General features: G+C 45.0%; 1 protein-coding gene across 1 annotated transcript in view; it reads right to left on the bottom strand.

Annotated features, from left to right (window-relative positions):
- The window catches only part of TMEM135 (transmembrane protein 135), a 171,497-nt gene extending 157,379 nt beyond the window's left edge, over positions 1-14,118 (bottom strand). The window contains exons 1-3 of the mRNA XM_083436614.1: positions 13,734-14,118; positions 7,561-7,688; positions 4,597-4,689 (exon numbers count right to left, since the gene is read on the bottom strand). Of these exons, the coding sequence (XP_083292740.1) occupies positions 4,597-4,689; positions 7,561-7,688; positions 13,734-13,874 (362 nt within the window). The 5' untranslated portion in view covers positions 13,875-14,118. The remainder of the gene's footprint in view (positions 1-4,596; positions 4,690-7,560; positions 7,689-13,733) is intronic.
- Positions 14,119-21,172: the final 7,054 nt, after the last annotated feature.

Genomic DNA, 21,172 nt, shown 5'->3' with positions numbered 1-21,172 from the left:
TGGACAAAATGGGCAGACTGTAAGTAGCATTTCTACCCTTTCTCTTTGCCTGGGGGGGCGGAATGTGAGTCCTGGGGTCTCCTGCACAGCCTTGGCTCTCTGGAGAGGCCTGGTCTTTGTTCAATGAACTGTTGCAACAGGACTTCCAAATACCACATGGAAGAAGCAGAAAGAAGCCAACTGTACCCACAACACCTTTTAATAAAACGTCATACGTACATCACATCTGCGTCACAAACTGGGAGGGTTTATCTGGTGGAAACCTGAGTAATAGGTTTGCCCCTGTCCCTCCCTTGACCTCCACCTTACACCCATTAAGTAAAACAAAGGAAAATATATACATGTTCCTGTTTCTCAACCAAGTTGAGTACCCCCTATTGTCCTGGCCAAGTCCCCAAATCATGTAGGTTGGATCCACTCTTGTTCTTGAGATGGCAACCTGTCTGGCACTCAGAGACCAGGAGGGCAGTGATTACCACCCAGGCAGAAGGGTTGCTGTGTATGGGGTCTCATGCTTCAGGGATGATGGCTGCCCCATGCCATATCCCAAGTGCCTCCTCTGGTAGCCATCTTCCTTCTGAGCAAAACAGCATTGGAACAGTGTCAATCCAACGTTATATTGCTTTTATATGAATATTTGAAGGTTTTCCTGCTGCAAAAGTAGGCAAGTGCTACGACCAGATACTAGGTAACCTTGAACAAGATACACATAGCAAAGACTAGTTCTTCTTCTTCTTCTTTTGTGATCACTCGTAGCCGAGTAAGATTGACTTCCATGAACAGTGAGTTTTAACCATGAGTCCATAAGTGACTGTGGAGGCCAATTCTGGATCCACACGTCCTTCCACATTGGGACATTGGTTTCTGGGCGGGAGTTGATCACAGTGAGGGTTTGCCAAGTGTGTCTTCCTCTTAGCTCGTTTCCCCCTTGCGTCCTGAGTTTGAGCGTCTTCAAAGCCCATGACACCTTTGGTAACGGCTGTTCTCCAGGCAAGTGTTTCCCAGCCATTGGTGTATACAACATGTTTTTAGATTGGCCTTGAGAGAGTCTTTAAACCTCTTTTGTTGACCACTAGCATTACGCTTTCCATTTTTAAGTTTGGAATAGAGTAGCTGCTTTGGAAGACAATAATCAGGCATCCAAACCACATGACCAGTCCAACGAAGTTGGTGTTGAAGAATCATTGCTTTGACACTGGTGATCTTTGCTTCTTCCAGGACACTGGTATTCGTTTGTCTGTCTTCCCAAGCGATGTGTCACATTTTTTGGAGACACCGTTGATGGAATCGTTCAAGGAGTTGGAGATGGCATTTATAAGTGGTCCATGTTTCACAAGCGTACAGTTGGGTTAGTAGTACAAGAGCCAAGACTGAAACTCCAAAGACTAGTTTCAATGGACCAAGAACGGTTTCCATGGCTGGAAACCAAGACCCACCTCCCAGGCCTTCTTGCTGGGAGTCCTGCAGGACCTGCTCCCTGTCTGACAGGCCTTTCCCACCTGGCCTGGGAGGGCAGCGCTCAGACTGACTCCAGCTACATTTCCAACCTGGGACGTTTGGCTGAAGGATGGGTATAAATGTGGTGTATAAAGGCCTGTGGAAAAATTCTGCCTCTCATTTTCCTTCTCTTCCATCCATCGTAGAAGATTTATAGGAAGTGCAGACCTCAGGTTCTGCTGGACCCCAATGAGGCCACTGGGTAAGGAGGACGGTGCTTTTTCTCCGTTTGTTCTCATTCTGTTGGTTTTCCAACTAATATGTGGGTTCTATTCATCTTTTTGAGGGGGGGACTGTTGGGGCCAAGGGTCCACAGGAGGCGAGGTGTATTTCTGCACAACTAACATATGAAATGGGCACCAACCTCCAAATGCAGTCAGCAGGTAAGGCTTTCTCAAAGGCCCATCTGTGGTTAGAGATGCCCTGTTTCACCTGTGAGAGAAGGTGGCACTCCTGGCATCCTGCTTACCTTTTTTCTCTTGCAGGTGACAGAATGATGCCGGCAAGACTTCCTGAACCACCTTTTCATGGGGGCAGAAGGGAAGCAGCAGCTGTGGAACCAGATCAGGTAGGAGGAAGGGGCTTGTGGGGACAGAGGCTGAGGGGTGGAGCAATGTCATGGAATGGTTGAGTGAGGAACTTTCCCCTGTATCAGAAGACAGGCTCCGGCAAATGAAGCAGATGAGATCCAGAGAAGGCCGTTTCTGCACGTGCTATAGAGGAAAGTGAGGGGCCGATGGGCTCCCGGGGCTATTTATTTCACTGACCCCCCATTTTCTTCCATGGAACTCAAGATAGAATATTCCAAAATAACAACAAACTGGAAGTTCTAATGCAGATGTTAGGGCAGAGAAGGAAACCAAACACACCCCTACCCTTGCAGAAACGTTATCAGCAAAAGAGGGCAGCAAGCAGGCACCAGGTCTGAGCAGGGACAAGGGCTTAACCGTGCTGGATGAAGGAAGAAAGCACAGCTCATTTCCCCAAGCCAACACAAGGAGCTGCAAATGTCATCTCCCCGCCCCCTGTAACGGTCACTTTGGGGCAGAATCTGACCTTGTGTTCTCCTCCAAAATGGTCTGGGTGAAGAGAGAGGGGAAACTGGACACAGACGTTGCTCTCTGCAGTTGCTTTGGAAGAGAAGGGAGGACTCTGATTCCCTTTGCACAGAGAGGACCATATGGGGAGAGAGAGGGCTGGTTTCCCGCAATGAACTCTCCCTGCAAATTTTGCAGGGTTCCCATACTTGCATGCTCATATTTTAAGAGATAAATGGTACAGACCAACAGGGCGAAAACAAACTGTGTGGGGTGGGGGGGAGTAGACAGTCTGCCCATTTTCCTTCTCCAGTTCTTGGCAATCTCTTTATGCCAGCTTCTTGCCAGGCCTATTTCCTTTCAAGGACCTTAGCGGCAGTTCATGAATACTGCACCTGTTCCCACTAATCCCTTTCGCCCTCTCTAGTGACTCCTTCAGTTGTAAAGAGCAGCTATGGATGAGAACAACATGAGCACAGCAGGAGGGAAAAGGAGGACTTCATTCCTAAGGACATCTTTAGGAGTCTCAGGAGAAGCAGGAGACTGGAGAAGGGCAGGCGGGCGTCTCAGATATGTGTAGAGGTCAAATGGAGTAATATGAAGAGTACTTTCATGATATCTGGACCAGTGAAATGTATGGGAGAGCTGCAGGGTGTGTCAAATCATGGAGCAAGAAAGTCAGATCGTATGTTCTGAGGATTTTTACAAAGCCAGGATTCTTGAAGAAGGTCCTCTGTGAAACCCGACACTCCAGAGAAGTAAAGTACAGTGGTCCCTTGGGTTACAAACACTTCAGGTTGAAAACTTTGTGCCAGGATGTGAACGGAAATCGCGCGACGGCAGCAGTGGGAGGCCCCATTAGCGAAAGCGCGCTTCGGGTTAAGAACGGACCTCCAGAACAAATTAAGTTCGTAACCTGAGGTACCACTATAAATAGTAAGGCTGCTCATTCAAAGCACATCCCCCTCCCTCTATGAATCCTGGGCACTGCAGTTTACTCCTCACAGAGTTACAATTCCCCCAGAATTTTTTGATTCAGCCATTATACAAACATCTTTTCTTAAAAAAGTGATGAAGTTAAATTAGACAGTAGGTTAACAGATAAATATAAGAACCTAAATGATTACACCAAAGGTCTAACTAGCCCCACATCCTGTTTCCCAGAATGTGAGCCCACAACCAGGAGATGAGGCCAAGACCCCTCTCAGGCAGCTGTTTCCCCAGCGACCACAATCCAAAGACATGCTGCCTCTAGTCCTGAAGGTTGCATATAGCTATCATGATAAGTAGCCATGGATAAACCCCTTTTAAAAAATTAAAAAAACCTATAAGTCAGTAACCATCACATCATGAGATAGCAGAATTCATCATTTAACCATCATTTAAGAAGTCACACAACTCCATACAGATTCTGCACAAGAACAAGCAGAACACAAAAGCACTAATTTATTCCAGTGGGAATTCCTGGCAGTCTTATGAAGTTGTGGCTATTTGGCAAGGAGGTAAGAAAGCAAGGATGCCAGGAAAGACTAATAATGAGTGGCACTAGGCACCTGTCCCTTCTATTTGTATGAGGCAGGGTCACAAACCTGAGAAAGACAGGCATGGAGAGATTAAGTGGTGACAGCTTCAAGCGCTGGGAGGAGCAACAGTATAAACACAGCAGAGGGCAGGCAACCATTACGTTTACAGTTATTGCTAAGGATACATCAAGAGCAGAGGGATGAGGACTAGGAGTAATGGGGAATACCTGGACCTATACAACACAGAATTCTCATCCTCTAGAAAAACTGCCTGAAAACAACAGAATCTTAACAGCAACTAGCTCTGCATTTTCATTCATGTATGTATAAACCAGCAACCCTAAACAAAACCACCATGTATTTTTTCAAGTATACTACCTACCCACACCGCAAGCTCTTAATAAAAATAATTTTATTATTTGTACCCTGCCCATCTGACAGCTGCATACGACACAATATATTCTCAACTTGGCTCCATGCAATTGGCTCCCACCTTCTGTTAAAGTGTGGAAGCAAGTAAAGGATATATGAATACATACCTGCTCTTCCTTTCAATAAGAATAGCCACATAAGAAGCTGGCAAAGCAGCGCCAAAACCAGGAGTCCAAAAATAAAATTTCCCAAGTATCCTCCTGAGGAAATAAAATGTGCAATATTTGTTATTGTGCATGCTAAAGCATAAAGAAACATTCTTGGGTTAATACACAGCATCTAGTAAAAGAGTACATCTGTTCATATACAGTGGCTTAGATCCAGAGTAATTCCATTCATAGGAAACCCCCACAGGGGGAGGTAATTTTCACCAATTCCTCTTCCTTCAAGCCCTCTGTACCTCCCAGAAGCGTGCTCCACAGTGCTGGGGTACTCTCCGGGACAGTATGGAAGGGGGCACAGGGGATTTAATGGAGAACCAGCAAAAATTGCTTTTTCCTTCCTCCTTTCAGCAGGAGCTGTTTGCAAAACAAAAATGCTGGATGCAGCCCAGTATGACAGATACAAAGGCTGCATCAGGCAAAAAGCAGCCCATTGCCATCTCATGTTTCTTCTTAACAAGAACATCAAAGAACCTCATAAAATTTCATTCTTGTAACACCCAAGGAAGAACATCAATTTTACATCCACTATATTTCAAAGGATTACTTTGTTACAAGGCACTACATCTATTTTCCCAGTGACAAAATATATTTGTTATCACAGGACTAGCTGTAGGTTGGTCCAGCCTATGCCGAAAATGTTTACTAGTGCCCAATAAAAAGGACATACTTAAACGATGCTTGTTTAAACATTAAAAGACTGAAATGCCTAGAGTCCTGTATTTCTTTGAAACTCCTTGCTTGTAATTTCCCAGAAGCATCAATACTACCTTCTGGATATTCTTACCAGCAGGAAACGACAGCACAAAAAGAGGCACTTTAGCTGACTTCCCTATACCTATGTCTTTCCCCTCCTCTAGAGTGCAAAGCATGTCAATTTGGTCAGGCTTCTGGTGACAAGGGTTAAGATTTTAACATATGTTTTGTGTGGTCTGTTTTCTATTTAGATATTTTGTTTGTGCACATTTTATACTGCAACTGCTTTGGGTCCTTGGAATAGGGTTGGTTTCAAGTTCAAATCAATAGGTAAATTACATTTCCAATGCACTCACAGAATATTATACCACTGACTTGGTATATACTTATTTTCATTTTTTAGAGTGGGAGTGACTGCCTGGGACAAGAAAAAGTTAGAATCATAGAATTGTAGAGTTGTGGAAGGAACCCCGAGAGTCATGTAGTCTAACCCCTCCAATACAGGAATGTCAACTAAATCATATATGGCAGAAGGCCAACCAACCTCTGCTTAAAAACCTCCAAGGAAGGAATGTCAACCAGACAACCAAGCAAGCTGTGAAACTTCACAAAAGTTGTTTTCCCCCACCTTTACCTCATAAATGACAAACGTAGGCACATGCAAGCAAGAAACCTAATAAAAACATTTGTGGGCTGGGGAATGATTCTGAACTTCTTAACGAAGTTTCTCTGGGCAATGCAACTATCATGATGTTCTTAGGAAGAACCCAGAGATGAGTTTCTAGTATGTTGTCCAGTTTCACACCTTGAACTATAGAAGTGGCAGCTGTCACTCCAAGAAACAAAGGTAAATTTGCACAGCTTGGGAAACACAACTGCCAATAAGAAAATCTTTTCCCTGTCTAACTCTCTAAAACTAACCCTTTCCAGGTTGATGTGTAAGGACTGGCAGCCCATTCTCCATCTTTCACGTGGAACTGCCCCCCTGAATGGATAGAGGCAAATCTAGAACAGTGACTCACGCCAAGATGGAGCAGGCAGCCTTCTCTGGGGGCATGCTGTTCTCATGCATGTTTGCACTGTGGTCAACTAAGTGGCCCAAATGCAACCAAGACAGATACCTATGACCAACCTATGGTCCCCCATTATGGTTGGAATGAAAGTTCTTTGGGCTTCCATTTCTTTATTTTATTCTTACAGCACATTAGCAGCTCTCTCATAACATATTAAAGAATCTGGGGTGTCTTTGTTATTAGGTGTTAGATGATGTCAGAAAAAGGAAAGAAGCATGATTGCTGTACCTTGCACTGATTATTGTCCTTTCCCCTTCCCTCAAATGACCACACTTTGTTCCAAAATGTTAACAGTTGAAGTGGCAAATATGTTTGCGTGGAAAGGAAGAAATAACACAATAAAAAAACTTCTCAAGCTCACTATGCCCTAGAGAACAAAACAAGATTGTGTACTTGGTAAATATTTCATTGTAAGCTGCTGATCTGTGCAAATGAAAGAGTTAAGAGACATTTCCTGAACAGAAAAATGGGCTTGTTTTCATAATCCTACAGGATGACCCCGATGGCAAGTAAGCACTTTTTAGCTAACAAAGAGGAAACAGCACTTGTCTGCCATCTCCAGAATAGCAAAAATATGTGAATGTAAGCTCAGCAAATAAGCCCTAGGGATGGGGTGGGATAGCAATCTAAACATAATAATAAATAATGATGGGAGGGTTACATTTTAGCAGATACATTAATCTTGTTCCCAAAATAGCTGTAGTCTCTTTAAAAAAAAACCACATAGAGAATTAGGACAGAACATGTCAGCCAGGGGTCTAAGGACCACTGGGATGCTGCACCTAAAGGGGTGACCAATCTAGTCCTATCCATCAGCCACAGAAGGAGCAGTTGCAAGGATTTTGCTTCCTTTTTAGAGAAAACACAAGAATTTTCTAACCACTATCAGCATGCTTTTTTCCTCCTTCCTCCTAATCACTTTTTTCTTTTGTGTTATGTGCATTAGATTATAAGCCTAAAGGCAGGGACAGTCTTATTATTGGCATGTGTATGCCAATCTGCGAATCTTTTTTGCAGCTGAAGAATAAGGTAAGAATTTTTCAAATAAATAAATTCATTCCACAAGTCAACATTAATTACAGAAAATGCTATTTTACCATCTGCAAAGTTTGGCAAAGATGTAAAATAAAGTTAAACCAACCTTAAAATGCAGAAAAATGCAATATACAAACTTCCATTTGCTGTCAGAAAGGATGTTGATTGTAGGATCTCAGGGAGCAGTTTGTGCAAATAATAATCTAGTTTTCGTTTCCGGAGAATTGCAGCAATCTGAAAGAGATAAGCCAATTCAAGTTTATTTATGTATTACATTTTTTATTTCACTGTTCTGTCAACGAGCTCACATTGGCATACGTGGAAATCATACTCTAAGAATGAGATTTGAATTAAACCCCTAACCAATTCATGAACTTTGGCTAACAAAATGAGTATTTTTGTAGAATTTTTTACAGCTGTTAAACTACTTCTTCCAGACCAGAATGTATCAGGCATTCCAAAACTGTGATCATACGGGGAACATTTTAGCCAGACACGTTTAAAAGTTTAGCTACTGCATTGTTGTTGTTTAGTCATTTAGTTGTGTCCAACTCTTCGTGACCCCATGGACCAGAGCACACTCCTGTCTCCCACTGCCTACTACGGTTTGGTCAAACTCATGTTGATAGCTTCGAGAACACTGTCCAACCATCTCGCTCTCTGTTGTGCCCTTCTCCTTGTGCCCTCAGTCTTTCCCAACATCAGGGTCTTTTCCAGGGAGTCTTCTCTTCTCATAAGGTGGCCAAAGTATTGGAGCCTCAGCTTCAGGATCTGTCCTTCCAGTGAGCACTCAGGGCTGATTTCCTTCAGAATGGATAGGTTTGATCTTCTTGCAGTCCCTGGGACTCTCAAGAGTCTCCTCCAGCACCATAATTCAAAGGCATCAATTCTTAGAAGTTGGGATTCATCCAGTCCAGCCTTTCACATGATGAATTCTGCATTTAAGTTAAATAAGCAGGAGACAATATATAGCCTTGTCGTACTCCTTTCCCAATTTCAAACCAATCAGTTTTTCCATATCCAGTTCTGACTGTTGCTTTTTGTCCCACATAGAGATTTCTCATGAGACAGAAGAGGTGATCAGGCACTCCCATTTCTTTAAGAACTTGCCATAGTTTGTTGTGGCCGACACAGTCAAATGCTTTTGCATAGTTAATGAAGCAGAAGTAGATGTTTTTCTGGAACTCTCTAGCTTTCTCCATAATTCAGCGCATGTTTGCAATTTGGTCTCTAGTTCCTCTGGCCCTTCGAAATCCAGTTTGCAGCTACTGCATAGACCATACTAATTAATTACTGGACAGAGTACTTTGTGCTCCAGTTTGAAGAATCATCTTTAAATTCCCACAGGGAAGTTTATACTAGTTTCAACTGCCTTTGCAAGGCACTTACAATATAATGGGCTAGAGTCCTAGAATCATAGAATTATAGAGTTGAATTAAAGGGAACAAACTTTTCAGTCTTTTAATATTGTAATCCTATGCACACTTACTTGGAAGCAATCCTTAACTATGTTAATAGGACTTACTTCTGAGAAAGCAAGCGTGGGTATTTACTTTTAAAGTACTTTCACTAGTGGGATAAAGGAGATATCTATCCACTAATGGGTTAATCCCTCCCTCCAGTTTTTAATGACTATCCCAGTCCTGCTGGCCCCTTCCCAGTTTTCATCCACAGCCAAGCCACTAGTAGACAGATATCAAGGAGGTGAGACTTCAACAAAAAGCCAGCAATTCAGAGCCTGCCAGAATCACACATACATAACTCAAAAAGGTCCCAAACGAGCTTAGATTCAACAGTGCAGCGAGTATACTTCTCATGAGTATACATATGAAAGTATAACACTGGCAAGAAGGGGCAGCTCTGGATGCCTCATTCACTCTATCCCAGAAAGAATGCACTTTCACCCAAATTATCTTTGACATTCAGCCACTAATGGGATGTACCTTAGCTTGGTTCCTATAGAGCAGGAATATACTGTCAGTGTTGAAATCGAAGAGAGGCATTTGCTGGAATGCTCTCCTACTGAAGGTCGCCTCTACAGAAGCAAGTACCGTATTTTTCGCTCTATAAGACGCCCCAGACCACAAGACACACCTAGTTTTTGGAGGAGGAAAACGAGAAAAAAAATATTCTGAATCTCAGAAACCAGAACAGCAAGAGCGATCACTGTGCAGTGAAAGCAGCAATCCCTCTTGCTGTTCTGGCTTCTGGGATAGCTGCGCAGCCTGCATTCGCTCCATAAGACGCACACACATTTCCCCTTACTTTTTAGGAGCGAGAAAGTGAGTCTTATAGAGCAAAAAATACGGCAATCCCAGTTTGTAGTGTATAGTGAAAGGAGACAGACTTCCATGTAGATGCCCTTCAGATCTCAGCAAGTGGGGAGTTAATGGAGAATGCTGCACACACAACTGAAGATCTAATAGGGTATGCTGTGATGTGGGGAGGCTTAGAGAGATGGTGTGTGTTATAGGCTTGATGGATGCATAGTCTGAGTCAGGAAGCGGTGGTGCAAAAGGACTTTGTAACCTAGAGATCTAGGGTGAAAGAACACAGAGAGGAAACATGTCTGACAGAGCTCTTACAGCACAGTCTCCACACACTAAGTCTGGGCGTTCTTGAAAGAATGGGAAGGCTGGGGATGAAAGGAAGTAGAATCAGCTTCTGTGATCCATGGAAGATGGAGACCACCTTCAATCTGAATGTCATGTCAAGACGCAGGATTACTCTCTCCATATAATGATATCCATTTTTAGCATGCACACACAAAAATCTCTCTTTAAAAACTATTGTTACAAAGAAACAAAAAATCTCCATCTTCTCACCCATGTATTCTACAGTGATATCTGAAATTACCATATGTTTATCAAATGATGGGGGGAAAACAGCAGCACTTGGGAAGAAACCCCAGTTTTATCAAAGAAACCTAGCTTCAACCTATTAATATACAATATTAATTATTCTTAATGCATCTTGCTTTCAAAAAAACATCTTGGTTCTTTCATGAAAGACGCCACCTACATGCATAGCCACAGAAGAGACACTCCTTTGTGGTGTGATCCTAAATAGTGTACAGCACTTCCTTAACAGTGAAGCAATACAGTACTTGTAAGTCTCTTTCACCCAACTGGCATCTTCCCTCCTGCCTAAGAGCTGAGAGAGACTCACAAGCAATCTCACCCCACACTGCTCTGCCTTTTTCCTTCTCCCATGGCAAACCTCTTCTGTTTGATCCTCCTTCTGCTACCCTAACCACAGGTCCCTATTTCTATTTAAAGGTAAAGGTACCCCTGCCCGTACGGGCCAGTCTTGACAGACTCTAGGGTTGTGCGCCCATCTCACTCAAGAGGCCGGGGGCCAGTGCTGTCCGAAGACACTTCCGGGTCACGTGGCCAGCGTGACATCGCTGCTCTGGCGAGCCAGAGCCGCACACGGAAACACCGTTTACCTTCCCGCTAGTAAGCGGTCCCTATTTATCTACTTGCACCCGGAGGTGCTTTCGAACTGCTAGGTTGGCAGGCGCTGGGACCGAGCAGCGGGAGCGCACCCCGCCACGGGGATTCGAACCACCGACCTTTTGATCGGCAAGCCCTAGGTGCTGAGGCTTTAGCCCACAGCGCCACCCGCGTCCCTATTTCTATTTACTATTTCTATTTACTATTTACTATTTCTCAATTAATTCTTTTTCTCTAAATCCCATACATTTTTTCTCTCTCCACCCCCATCTCCACTACTCAACCTCTCTTTTCACACCCACAGATCTCTCCATTCCATACTACCCCTTCTCCCCACCCCTGCCCTGCCCCAGTAATTCACAGAGTGAAAAAGTGTCAGAGGTACAGTGAGAGTCCCAATGTGGCTGGATTCAGCAGAAAGACCATGTGCCTCCAACTCTAGGGAGATAAGGGATAATACGCCCATTCTCACTTCCATGTTTATGTACCTGTCAGGCTTCAAGGTTCCCACAAAAAGTAGAAAAGGAACAGAAACAATAGGTATTGTGAACTCCTCCAGAAGAACAGTCAGGCAAAGGAATCAGTTTGTGGGCCTGGTGTTGAATTGGCTTGCTCTAGCTCATACTGTAATAGTCTTTAAAAAAACACACAAGAACTAACACTAAGAACACTTTTGAGACATGCTGCTTTTCTTCAGATTACACATCACAATCCAACAGTTAAATGTGTTTATGGACACAATTCAATGCATGTTTACTCAGAAGTAAATCCCACTAAGTTCAAAGGGATTAACTGCTAACCGCACCAAACTCTTTGCTATTTCATAACGAACAGCCTTTCGCAAACTAATTAAATGTTTGCATGACACCAAAAGTGATAGCAAATCCAGCTTGTAGATACAGAAATCTAAACATGGACTAATTACAACAGCCAAATACATTCGGAAATGAATTAACTATTATCCTTCAAAAGCAAAAACAATAAGGCAATCTAATCTAATGGCCAATTTCATCTAGTACTGACCAGCAGTGGCTCAGTCCTCAACAGAAGTCTTTCCCAGCCCTGACACCTTACATCCTTTTACCCAAAGATGTCAAGGACTGAACTTTAGATCCTCTGTCTGCAAAGCCAGATCCTTTCCCCCTTCATCTTTCAACCTTCATGTATGCCTACCACTATTTGACCTGCCAAAAAAATTGTTAGAACCAAACTCTGCTTGTATGAGCAAATGCACTGGGGCCACAGCTCAGTGGTAGAGCATATGATGTTTTGCATGAAAAATATCCAAGATGCAGTCCCTTGCACCTTCCGTTAAAAAGATTAGGTAGCAGGTTGGGGAAGAACTCTGCCTGAGATCTTGGAGAACCACTTGGACTAAATATTGGGGTGGGCTGATAAGTTTGATCTGAAAGCATCCTTCTGCATTCCCCAACTTCCTAAACTCAAAATCTTAACCAGGATCACACATCAACTCTAGCAGTAATGACAAGCTCCCCCCATCTGAACCCCTGGCCAGCAGCAGCCAGTCAGCATGGACAATACTAAACTAGATGGACCAATGGTCTGACTTGATGTGGGTCAGCTTCCAACACATTTGGGCCACAGCTCAGTAGCCAAACAACTGTACTGTATGCAGAAGATCCCAGGTTCAATTCCCAGCATTTCCATGTAGACCTGGGAAGGTCCCTCCACCAGAACTGTAGAGTTAGAAAGAATCCTGAGGGTCATCTAGCCCAACAACCTGCAATGCAGGAATCTCAACTAAGGCATCCATAGCAGGTGGCCATCCAACCTCTGCTTAGAAACCTCCAAGGAAGGAGAGTCCACCACCTCTGGTCCATCCCACTGTCAAACAGCTCTTACAGTCAGAAAGCTGGATGGAGTGGTCTGATTCATCAAATGTTTGACTCCCAGTGGTATCCTTTTCCCTCCCCCTATGCCCCTTTCTGGCCTTCAAAATGACACCCTACCCAGCAATTGCCACACATCCCTCTTCAATAACCCATTTTAATACCTTCCCACCCCAAATGCCACCTACCTACCCTTCTTCCTTCTTCTCCCCCCGCCCATCGTCACCAGTCTGACAAGGGACCATTTTAATACCCTCACTATAGGTAAAGGGACCCCTGACCATTAGGTCCAGTTGCGGATGACTCTGGGGTTGCAGCGCTCATCTCGCTTTATTGGCCGAGAGAGCTGGCATACAGCTTCCGGGTCAAGTGGCCAGCATGACTAAACCGCTTCCAACGAACCAGAGCAGCGCACGGAAATGCTGTTTACCTTCCTGCTGGACTGGTACCTATTTATCTACTTGCACTTCATGCTTTCAAACTGCTAGGTTGGCAGTTCTATACATAGCTACAAATCCTTCCTGCTTCTTCTTCCCCCTTCCGACCATTGCCTCCTACCTGTCCTCCATCCCCATTCCTCTCCAAGGGGCCATTTGAACACCCCCTCCCTATATACCTATACCTATCATTTCCCCCTTCACCACCCCACCATTGCCACCAGCCTGCCATACCCCACTCCTCTTCAGGAACCCACTCTAACGCCCCCCACACCCCAAAGGGCACCGTCCCACCTCCATAGCATACCAGGGGTGCCAAGTTGAATACTGTATTTGGGGTCGGGGGGAGAGAGGAACAAGCACGCCCTGCCCCACATAATCGATGCCAAGGCGTGGGGGGAGGGGCAGACACATACACCATTCGAATGGCAATGCCCATCCACTTGGGGGGAGCCTCAAATATTTTATTTGGCTCCCTTCATTTCCCCACCCCGGGGGGGGGGGTGGCAGGAGAAGGGGGGGTGGGCCCTTCCTCACCAGGTAGAGGGTCCCGTAGATGCGGAGGGATTCGAGCAGCGCCCCCTGGGTGATGTCCGCGAAGGCCCGTCCGCAGCGGGGGTGCCAGGTGTGCCCGATCTCGTAGCAGCTGTGAGGGATGGACTTGCTCAGCGCCGCCATCTTGGCCCGCAGCCGCTCTCTCTCGCTCTCTGGCGGAGGGGGGCTCGGGGGGAGGGGGAGGCCCCGAGCGCGTCACGGCCAATGCAGGAGAAAGGTCGCGCGGGGCGGCCCAAACCGCCGGGGTTACTCGCGGTCAACCGCCTCTCGCGCGCTGTGTGTATACGGCCGGGCCGAGGGGCGGTTTGCCGGCTCGGCTCGCGTGAGCCGCAGCAGCCAATCCGGAGGCGGCTTCTCGCCGCCGGGGCTGCGGATTGGGCGGAGTTGGCGCGAGCTGGAGAGGCACGAGCTCCTTCTCGCTCTCGCTCTTTTTTTTTTTTGTTACCCCCCCCTCCCCTCTCAGCTTCTCTCTCTAGTCATTTGGGCCACGCGGGCTGTCACTCAAGGGCTGCGATGATGCACGGTGGTGTTTTTGCAAAGGGGAGCAGCCGAGGAAGGAGCAAAGGTGGTCTGTGTGTCTTTAAATGCAGGCTCAGGGAAATGATTAAAAAACAAGGAGCATGTGGGTATATATGCCTAGTACTTAATGCAAAGCCGTGCACAAAATAAAGAAATATATGTCGCCTTGGACTGGACTTAACCGTCCAGGGGCCCTTTAGTTTACCTTTACCTTGCAGTACAGTGGTACCTCGGGTTCCAGACGCTTCAGGTTACAGACTCCGCTAAGCCAAAAATAGTACCTCTGGTTAAGAACTTTGCTTCAGGATGAGAACAAAAATCAGGATGAGAACAGAAATCGTGCTTCGGCGGTGCGGCGGCAGCGGGAGGCCCCCTTAGCTAAAGTGGTGCTTCAGGTTAAGAACAGTTTCAGGTTAAGAACGGACCTCCAGAACGAATTAAGTTCTTAACCCGAGGTACCACTGTACTTAATGCAAGCCCATGCAAAGAGGAAAGAAACGTGCCTTGAGGCTTGCATTGGTGGAAACAGGCAAGCAAAGCTGTTCTGGAAGGAAGGCTTTGAGGAAATTTGCATGCGGATTGCATAAGCAAGCGCTTGGCTGCAGCTCCCCTTCGGCTTGAACGCGATGTCTGTGTCCTTCGCCCCCGCTTTGGGTAGGAGGGTTAAATAGTCATCCGCTGCGCTTAACCTTTCCGCCTTAAAGGAAGTACAGGAACCGCGTAAGCCTCCCCTGGATGGCAGGTACACCGCTGCTTGGCCGATTTGTGCCTGTCTTGAACTTCAGGCCATTGGTCCATTCGTAGGTTTGTGCCCTGGAGCATTGCACTGAAATGCTGCTCGGATTTCATCACTTGTTAACCTCTCCCTTCCCACGCTCTTATCCATATGCGTTTGTGTGCGCGCGCCAGTTGTAGCTGGCAACATTTTGACTTGGGACGGAGTGCATTTTTTAACCTTGCTGTTCTCATCGCAACAGGAGATATTTAGGAAAGTGTGCCATTAGGCATGTGTAGAGTACCACTGTCTCCTTTCTGCAGGATATCAATTATTCTCTGCTTATCTATGGACAGGAAAAGTTTCCCTGTAAGACAGCACAAGTATGATTTTCAGACAAAATTGACCTCTTATTTAGAAATTAACCCATACCGCATGATGTAAGTTTTTGAATTCATGTATTGTTGACACCTGCACATCTGCTGCCAATAAACTAAGCACGCTTAGTAAAATGTGGGGGGGGGGGAACTTGCATGTGCTTTTCCTTCCCAAAAAATCAATTTAAACACTCATTATCACTTCTCTAAAGTAAAGGAACAAAGTATTTGGACCAATAGACACACACAAAAAATTTTTTTTCACTGGGACCAACACACAGCGGAGCACAACAGAACATATTTGCAATGCATGGTCAGTCTTGAAAACGGGAAGTAACAGTTTCTGCCCATGTGCAGAGTACATCACACCAGACTATTCATAATTATCCTCTGTTATGTCTGAGATTTGGGAGAATATCTTCCAGGTTTGAGGGAGGATGTGGACATCATTTCCCTCCATTCAAGACATATTCCCTGCTTGTGGAGGGGGCTTGTTAGATGCAGAGCCACGCATCTTTTCTGGTTGTCCTCAATAAATATCTACAACACAGAATGGTTGAACTCTCATTATCAATGGAACAGGGTTCCCCAGTGCAAGAGCAACAATAAACATAAACATTATACTCCGAACATGTTGACACTAGCAGTGGGAAGAGCACAATGCCTTGCAAAACCAACCATTGCAATTATCCTCCCTCCGGGATTGTTCTTAATGAAGAGCAGGTTGCAAATATAAATAAGTAAGAGTCTTGCAGCCCCTTAAATAACAAATTGATTTTGGCATAATCTTTTGCTGCTCACTTCATCAGCTGCATGAAGTGCAATCCTGAGTTTGCAGGAATGTGTATACACATGGTTTGGGTGGGGTGAGGGAACTGTTAAAAGGGTTAGAGGGGAATCCGATGCGGAAAGTGTAGGAGCTAATACGACATGTGGTCTGTTGTTTATTTGGTTTGTTGCAAGGTGTTTTGTCCTTCGCTGAAAAGGAGAGCGTTTGGGAAGTCCTTGAGAAATGCAGATACCTAATTTAAGAAAATAAGAGAGGCCTGCTGAACCAGGTCAAAGTCCCATTTGGTTCATTATGCTGTTCTCAAAACGGCCAGCCGTTCTCAACCTGTGGGTCCCCAGATGTTGTTGGACTACAACTCCCATCATCCCTGAGCTCTGGCCTTGCTAGCTAGGGGTGATGGGAGTTGTAGTTCAACAACATCTGGGGACCCACAGGTTGAGGAAGGCTGCTAGCAGCACATGAGCGCAACAACACTCTGTGTACCTGCAATTCCCAGCAAATGGGAATTTAATTGGCACAGGGCATGGTTGCCAGGTCGAAACCATTTACTCACAAGGGAAGATTAAGAACATGAGAACCTGCTGGGTCACACCAGTGGCTCATCTAGTCAAGCATCTTGTCCATGCAGAGGCCAACCCAATGCAAGTGAGAAGCCCGAAAACAGGACCTGACTGCAACGGCCTCTCTCCACTGGTTGAACTGTCGGTGTTGCTGACATTATTACACTGAGGAAATTTGAGCAGAGTATAACCTCCTGCTTGTAACTGGCAAATGTCTACAGCTTATACCAGAGGATTTCCTTGGTGATTGCAATGATGTTGCCATTGCACAGAGCAAGGGTGACTTATACACCTAGTCTTGGGGCATGTACAGAGTTCTGGCCAAACTGAGCTTCTCGGGTGCAGCAATCTGGGCTTCTGCCTCCAGGGACGAAGATGGATCATGGAGCATCCCTAGCCTGGGCACTACTTACCGGGGGTGGAAGGGGGACACAACCACAAATCCAGTCCATTACTGTGTGCCTTGATTCCTGTATTGAAGGGGTTGGACTAGATGACCCCTGGGATCCCTTTGAACTCTATGATTCTGTGTTGGTCCCACCAGCTTCATTTGGTGATGGCACAAGACAGGGCCTTCTAGGTGGCTGCTCCCAAATTGTGGAACTCCCTTCCACGGGGGACTAGGCTGGCCCCCACTCTGCTTTCCTTTTGCAGCAAGTAAAGACCTTTTCATTCCATCTAGCCTTTGGCTACTAACTGGCTGTTGCGGCAAATTACAGGAATATGCGGAAATGGCACAATTGACCAGCAGACTGAGAGGCAATACAAAACAATCATTTATTCAAAAATGGGATATGTATAAGAGTTACTTACAGAAATATAATAGTGGTATAATATCTATGACAGCATTTGAATGACCCTTATTTAAAGTAATTGTTCAGAAATAAGGTAATGAGTACAAACTGTTGTAAGGAGGTATTAGAAAATACAGAAAGAGCAAGGTAATCATGTTAAGTACATTCAACAGTACAAAGAAAGTTTACATCAGGAAATGATAGGAAGTCTATTTTATGTTAGTAAAAAGATAGGAAAAAAAAGATTGTATAAATTTAAAATGCAGTTTGCATTCATTGGAGGAGACGGGAAGAATCCCCATTCAGATGGCATTCAAATGGAGGCAGTCTACGCATTCAGTTTTCAAGTGATGTAAATGCTTGTGTGGACCAGCTGCACGTGTGGATCGGGTCCCTGAGCCGAGAAGTCCTACCCAGCCCATATCCTTGACATATGTGCAGCAGCACCTGCCTTCAGGGAGTTCTTAAGTGCAAAACTCCAGCTTCTGCTCGGAATTTGCTCGGAATTTATAGCATTAAGCACCAAAGACCTTTCACATTATTGGAAGGCAGTCTTTATGGCATGTGACTCTATAAGTTGTTTGTTCTTTTCTCTCCCCTTTTAAAAGCAGAATATGATCTCAAAATACCCTTGTGTCTACTGATATTTCAAGGTAAGGGAATTAACTGGAGCCGTTCCCATTTTCCAGATGTCATTTTTCCAAAATAAATAAGGGGTGAATTGTTATTCACAGCAATATCCTGCAGTTTTGTAGAAAAACCTGGACTTTCTCCAACGATAAATGTGTATCCTTTCTTACAAAGATATTGTGAGTCCCTTCTCTCTCTCTCTGTTAATCATAACTATTTCTACTTTTTGGGGAGGGAAGAAACCTCATAAAACAAGCCAAAGGACTAAATCATTTACTTGGTTCTTTATCTGCTCCACCACATCCCGTTCCCACGTAGCAGAAGACACGTTGTGAGCATATAAATACAGGAAATCTTACTTGGAGGCAAGGGAGCTTTTCTGTGCACAGACGGGCAATTGATCTGTGGAACTCATTGCTGTGAGATTTTGCAAAAACCCAGCTTTTGAGGTCTGGGAAGAGGAAGGCATGTAGGTCACATTAAACAACATAGCAAACACCGCTCCTTTTCTACCCCATGCCCCAACAAATCTCTTGGTGTGTGGAGGACTCCAGTCTGTGGTATTAATTACACCATACCTAAGCTTTATGATTGGATAATGCTGGCCCCAGATAGCTGCATATTCTTCCAGGTGAGTCCAGTTGTAAAAAAAACCAAAAAAACCTCTAGATATTGGTAGAAAGGCTATGCAAGACCCCATCTCCTTGACATTCAAGTTTTCTACATGGAGTATACCTGAAGGAGCGTCTCCACCCCCATTGTTCTGCCCGGACACTGAGGTCCAGCGCCGAGGGCCTTCTGCGGGTTCCCTCACTGCGAGAAGCAAAGCTACAGGGAACCAGGCAGAGGGCCTTCTCAGTAGTGGCGCCCTCCCACCAGATGTCAAGGAGATAAACAACCACCTGACATTTAGAAGACATCTGAAGGCAGCCCTGTTCAGGGAAGTTTTTAACGTGTGACATTTTAATGTATTCTTAATCTTTGTTGGAAGCCGCCCAGAGTGGCTGGGGAAACCCAGCCAGATGGGCGGGATACAAATAAATTAATTATTATTATTATTATTATTATTATTATTATTATTATTATTATTATTAATGTTTTGAATGTATGAACATTCGACCAAGTGAGCTCCTGCTTGCATTCTGAACTGGGGCAGCCCAGACCCAGATTTTCCACCTCAAAGAGAGCTAGGGCTCAACTTTGGCGAACACATTTTAAATCTTGATCAAAACTCTTGTGTCTCAGTCTCTCAGTGTTTGTATGTACAAGTTTCCCAGGCTTCCACACACAAGACACATGCCCCAGAGATCTGTTTATGGGGCCAAAGTAACTAAGGAGCAGCGGATCTGGCAGTAACTCCACCACACAGGACCCAAGTTACCACTTCCCATATTATTTTGGCTGCAGAAGCATCTCCCTGAAGAGTTAAAACATTCCTGTGAGAAATATTAAAAGCAAACACTAAAACTCACGTAGGCTCCTAACGTTTGCCATTCTTCTGGGCAGCCTTACAAGATGTTTTGATGCTCAGCTGATACAAATAAAGCTGTCTTATTCCTTTTTTAAAAAAATTAATAGTTTATTGGGAATTCTAACATGCATCGAAATAAATAGCGGCAGAATGTTGAAACGGGTTGCTTTTCTGTTAAAACGTTTTGCAGAGAGCTCGAAACCTCGCTTTGAACGGCTCCATGAAAACGTCTTCGGCTGGTATGTGAAAGCCATGGGATTAAACCATATGGGTTCTTTCCAGACATTTGTCTGCACAAAGTTTGTGGGGAAGGTTATATGACATCTGCTGTTGGCTGAACATTCGTTCTGATCTGTTTGTGGAAAGGTTATACATTGGCTCTGTCTGCACTGTACATGTAAAGCAGTGTCATACCACGTTAAACAGCCTTGGCTTCCTTCAGAGGATCCTGGGAGTGTTAGAAGACACCCATCCCTTAACTGTAGCTCTGTGACGGAAATCGGGGGTATCCTAAAAAATCTCAGCACCTTAAACAAATGATTGTTCCTACTGCAGTCCATGTGCTGGTAACCACCAGGCTAGATTACTGTACTGGGCTCTGTAAAGGGCTACCCTTTTCTTGTTGCGGCAGAATCAGCTGGTGATTTTTAAGGACCACCTATGTGGATTTAAGGGACGTGGGTGGCACTGTGGGTTAAACCACAGAGCCCAGGACTTGCCGATCAGAAGGTTGGCGGTTCGAATCCCCGCAACAGGGTGAGCTCCTGTTGCTCGGTCCCTGCTCCTGCCAACCTAGCAGTAGATAAATAGGTACCACTCCAGCAGGAAGGTAAACAGCGCTTCTGCTGCTCTGGTTCACCAGAAGCGGCTTAGTCATGCTGGCCACATGACCCAGAAGTTGTACGCCGACTCCCTTGACCAATAAAGCGAGATGAGTGCCACAACCCCAGAGTTGGCCACGACTGGACCTAATGGTCAGGGGTTCCTTTACCTATGTGGATTTAACGGTTGGGACATTGCAGGGAGACTTTTAGAACACCCTTGCCCAAGTTTCTCCTCTGCCTAGGTGCAAGGCAGTCAACACAAGCTGTTGCAACAACACGTGCAGTCCACCATTTCCCATTTGTTTCCCCAATTCTCAAAAACAAATAAAAATAATCTCTTATTTACCAAAGGAAGGCTGAGAGTCGCACTGTATTCACCATCTCTCTCAGCAAATACAGTCATACCAAGACGCGGCTTCCGATTGGCTTCAGGAATGTCCTGCAGCCAATGGGAAGCCATGCCAGACGTTCGGCTTCCAAAAATCATTCAAAACCAGAACACTCCTTTCTGGGTTTTGATCATTCAGAAGCCAATTTGTTCGGGAGCCAAGGCATTTGAGATCCATGGTATGACTGTAGACAAACACTGCAATCCTAAACCTTGGTTACAATACAACAAGTACACATTGCAGCCATATTCATATTGAATAACCAGATTCGTGCTAGTTGTATTTGCTTCATATAATCCTTATTCATTTGCTTCATCTCTTCCAGCAGCAGCAGCAACAACAACAATCCAAA

The sequence above is a fragment of the Podarcis tiliguerta genome, assembly GCF_965153285.1.
Source record: "Podarcis tiliguerta genome assembly, chromosome: 4".
In the NCBI taxonomy this organism is placed as follows: Eukaryota; Metazoa; Chordata; class Lepidosauria; order Squamata; family Lacertidae; genus Podarcis; species Podarcis tiliguerta.
This window is presented reverse-complemented; position numbering and strand designations above follow the sequence as displayed.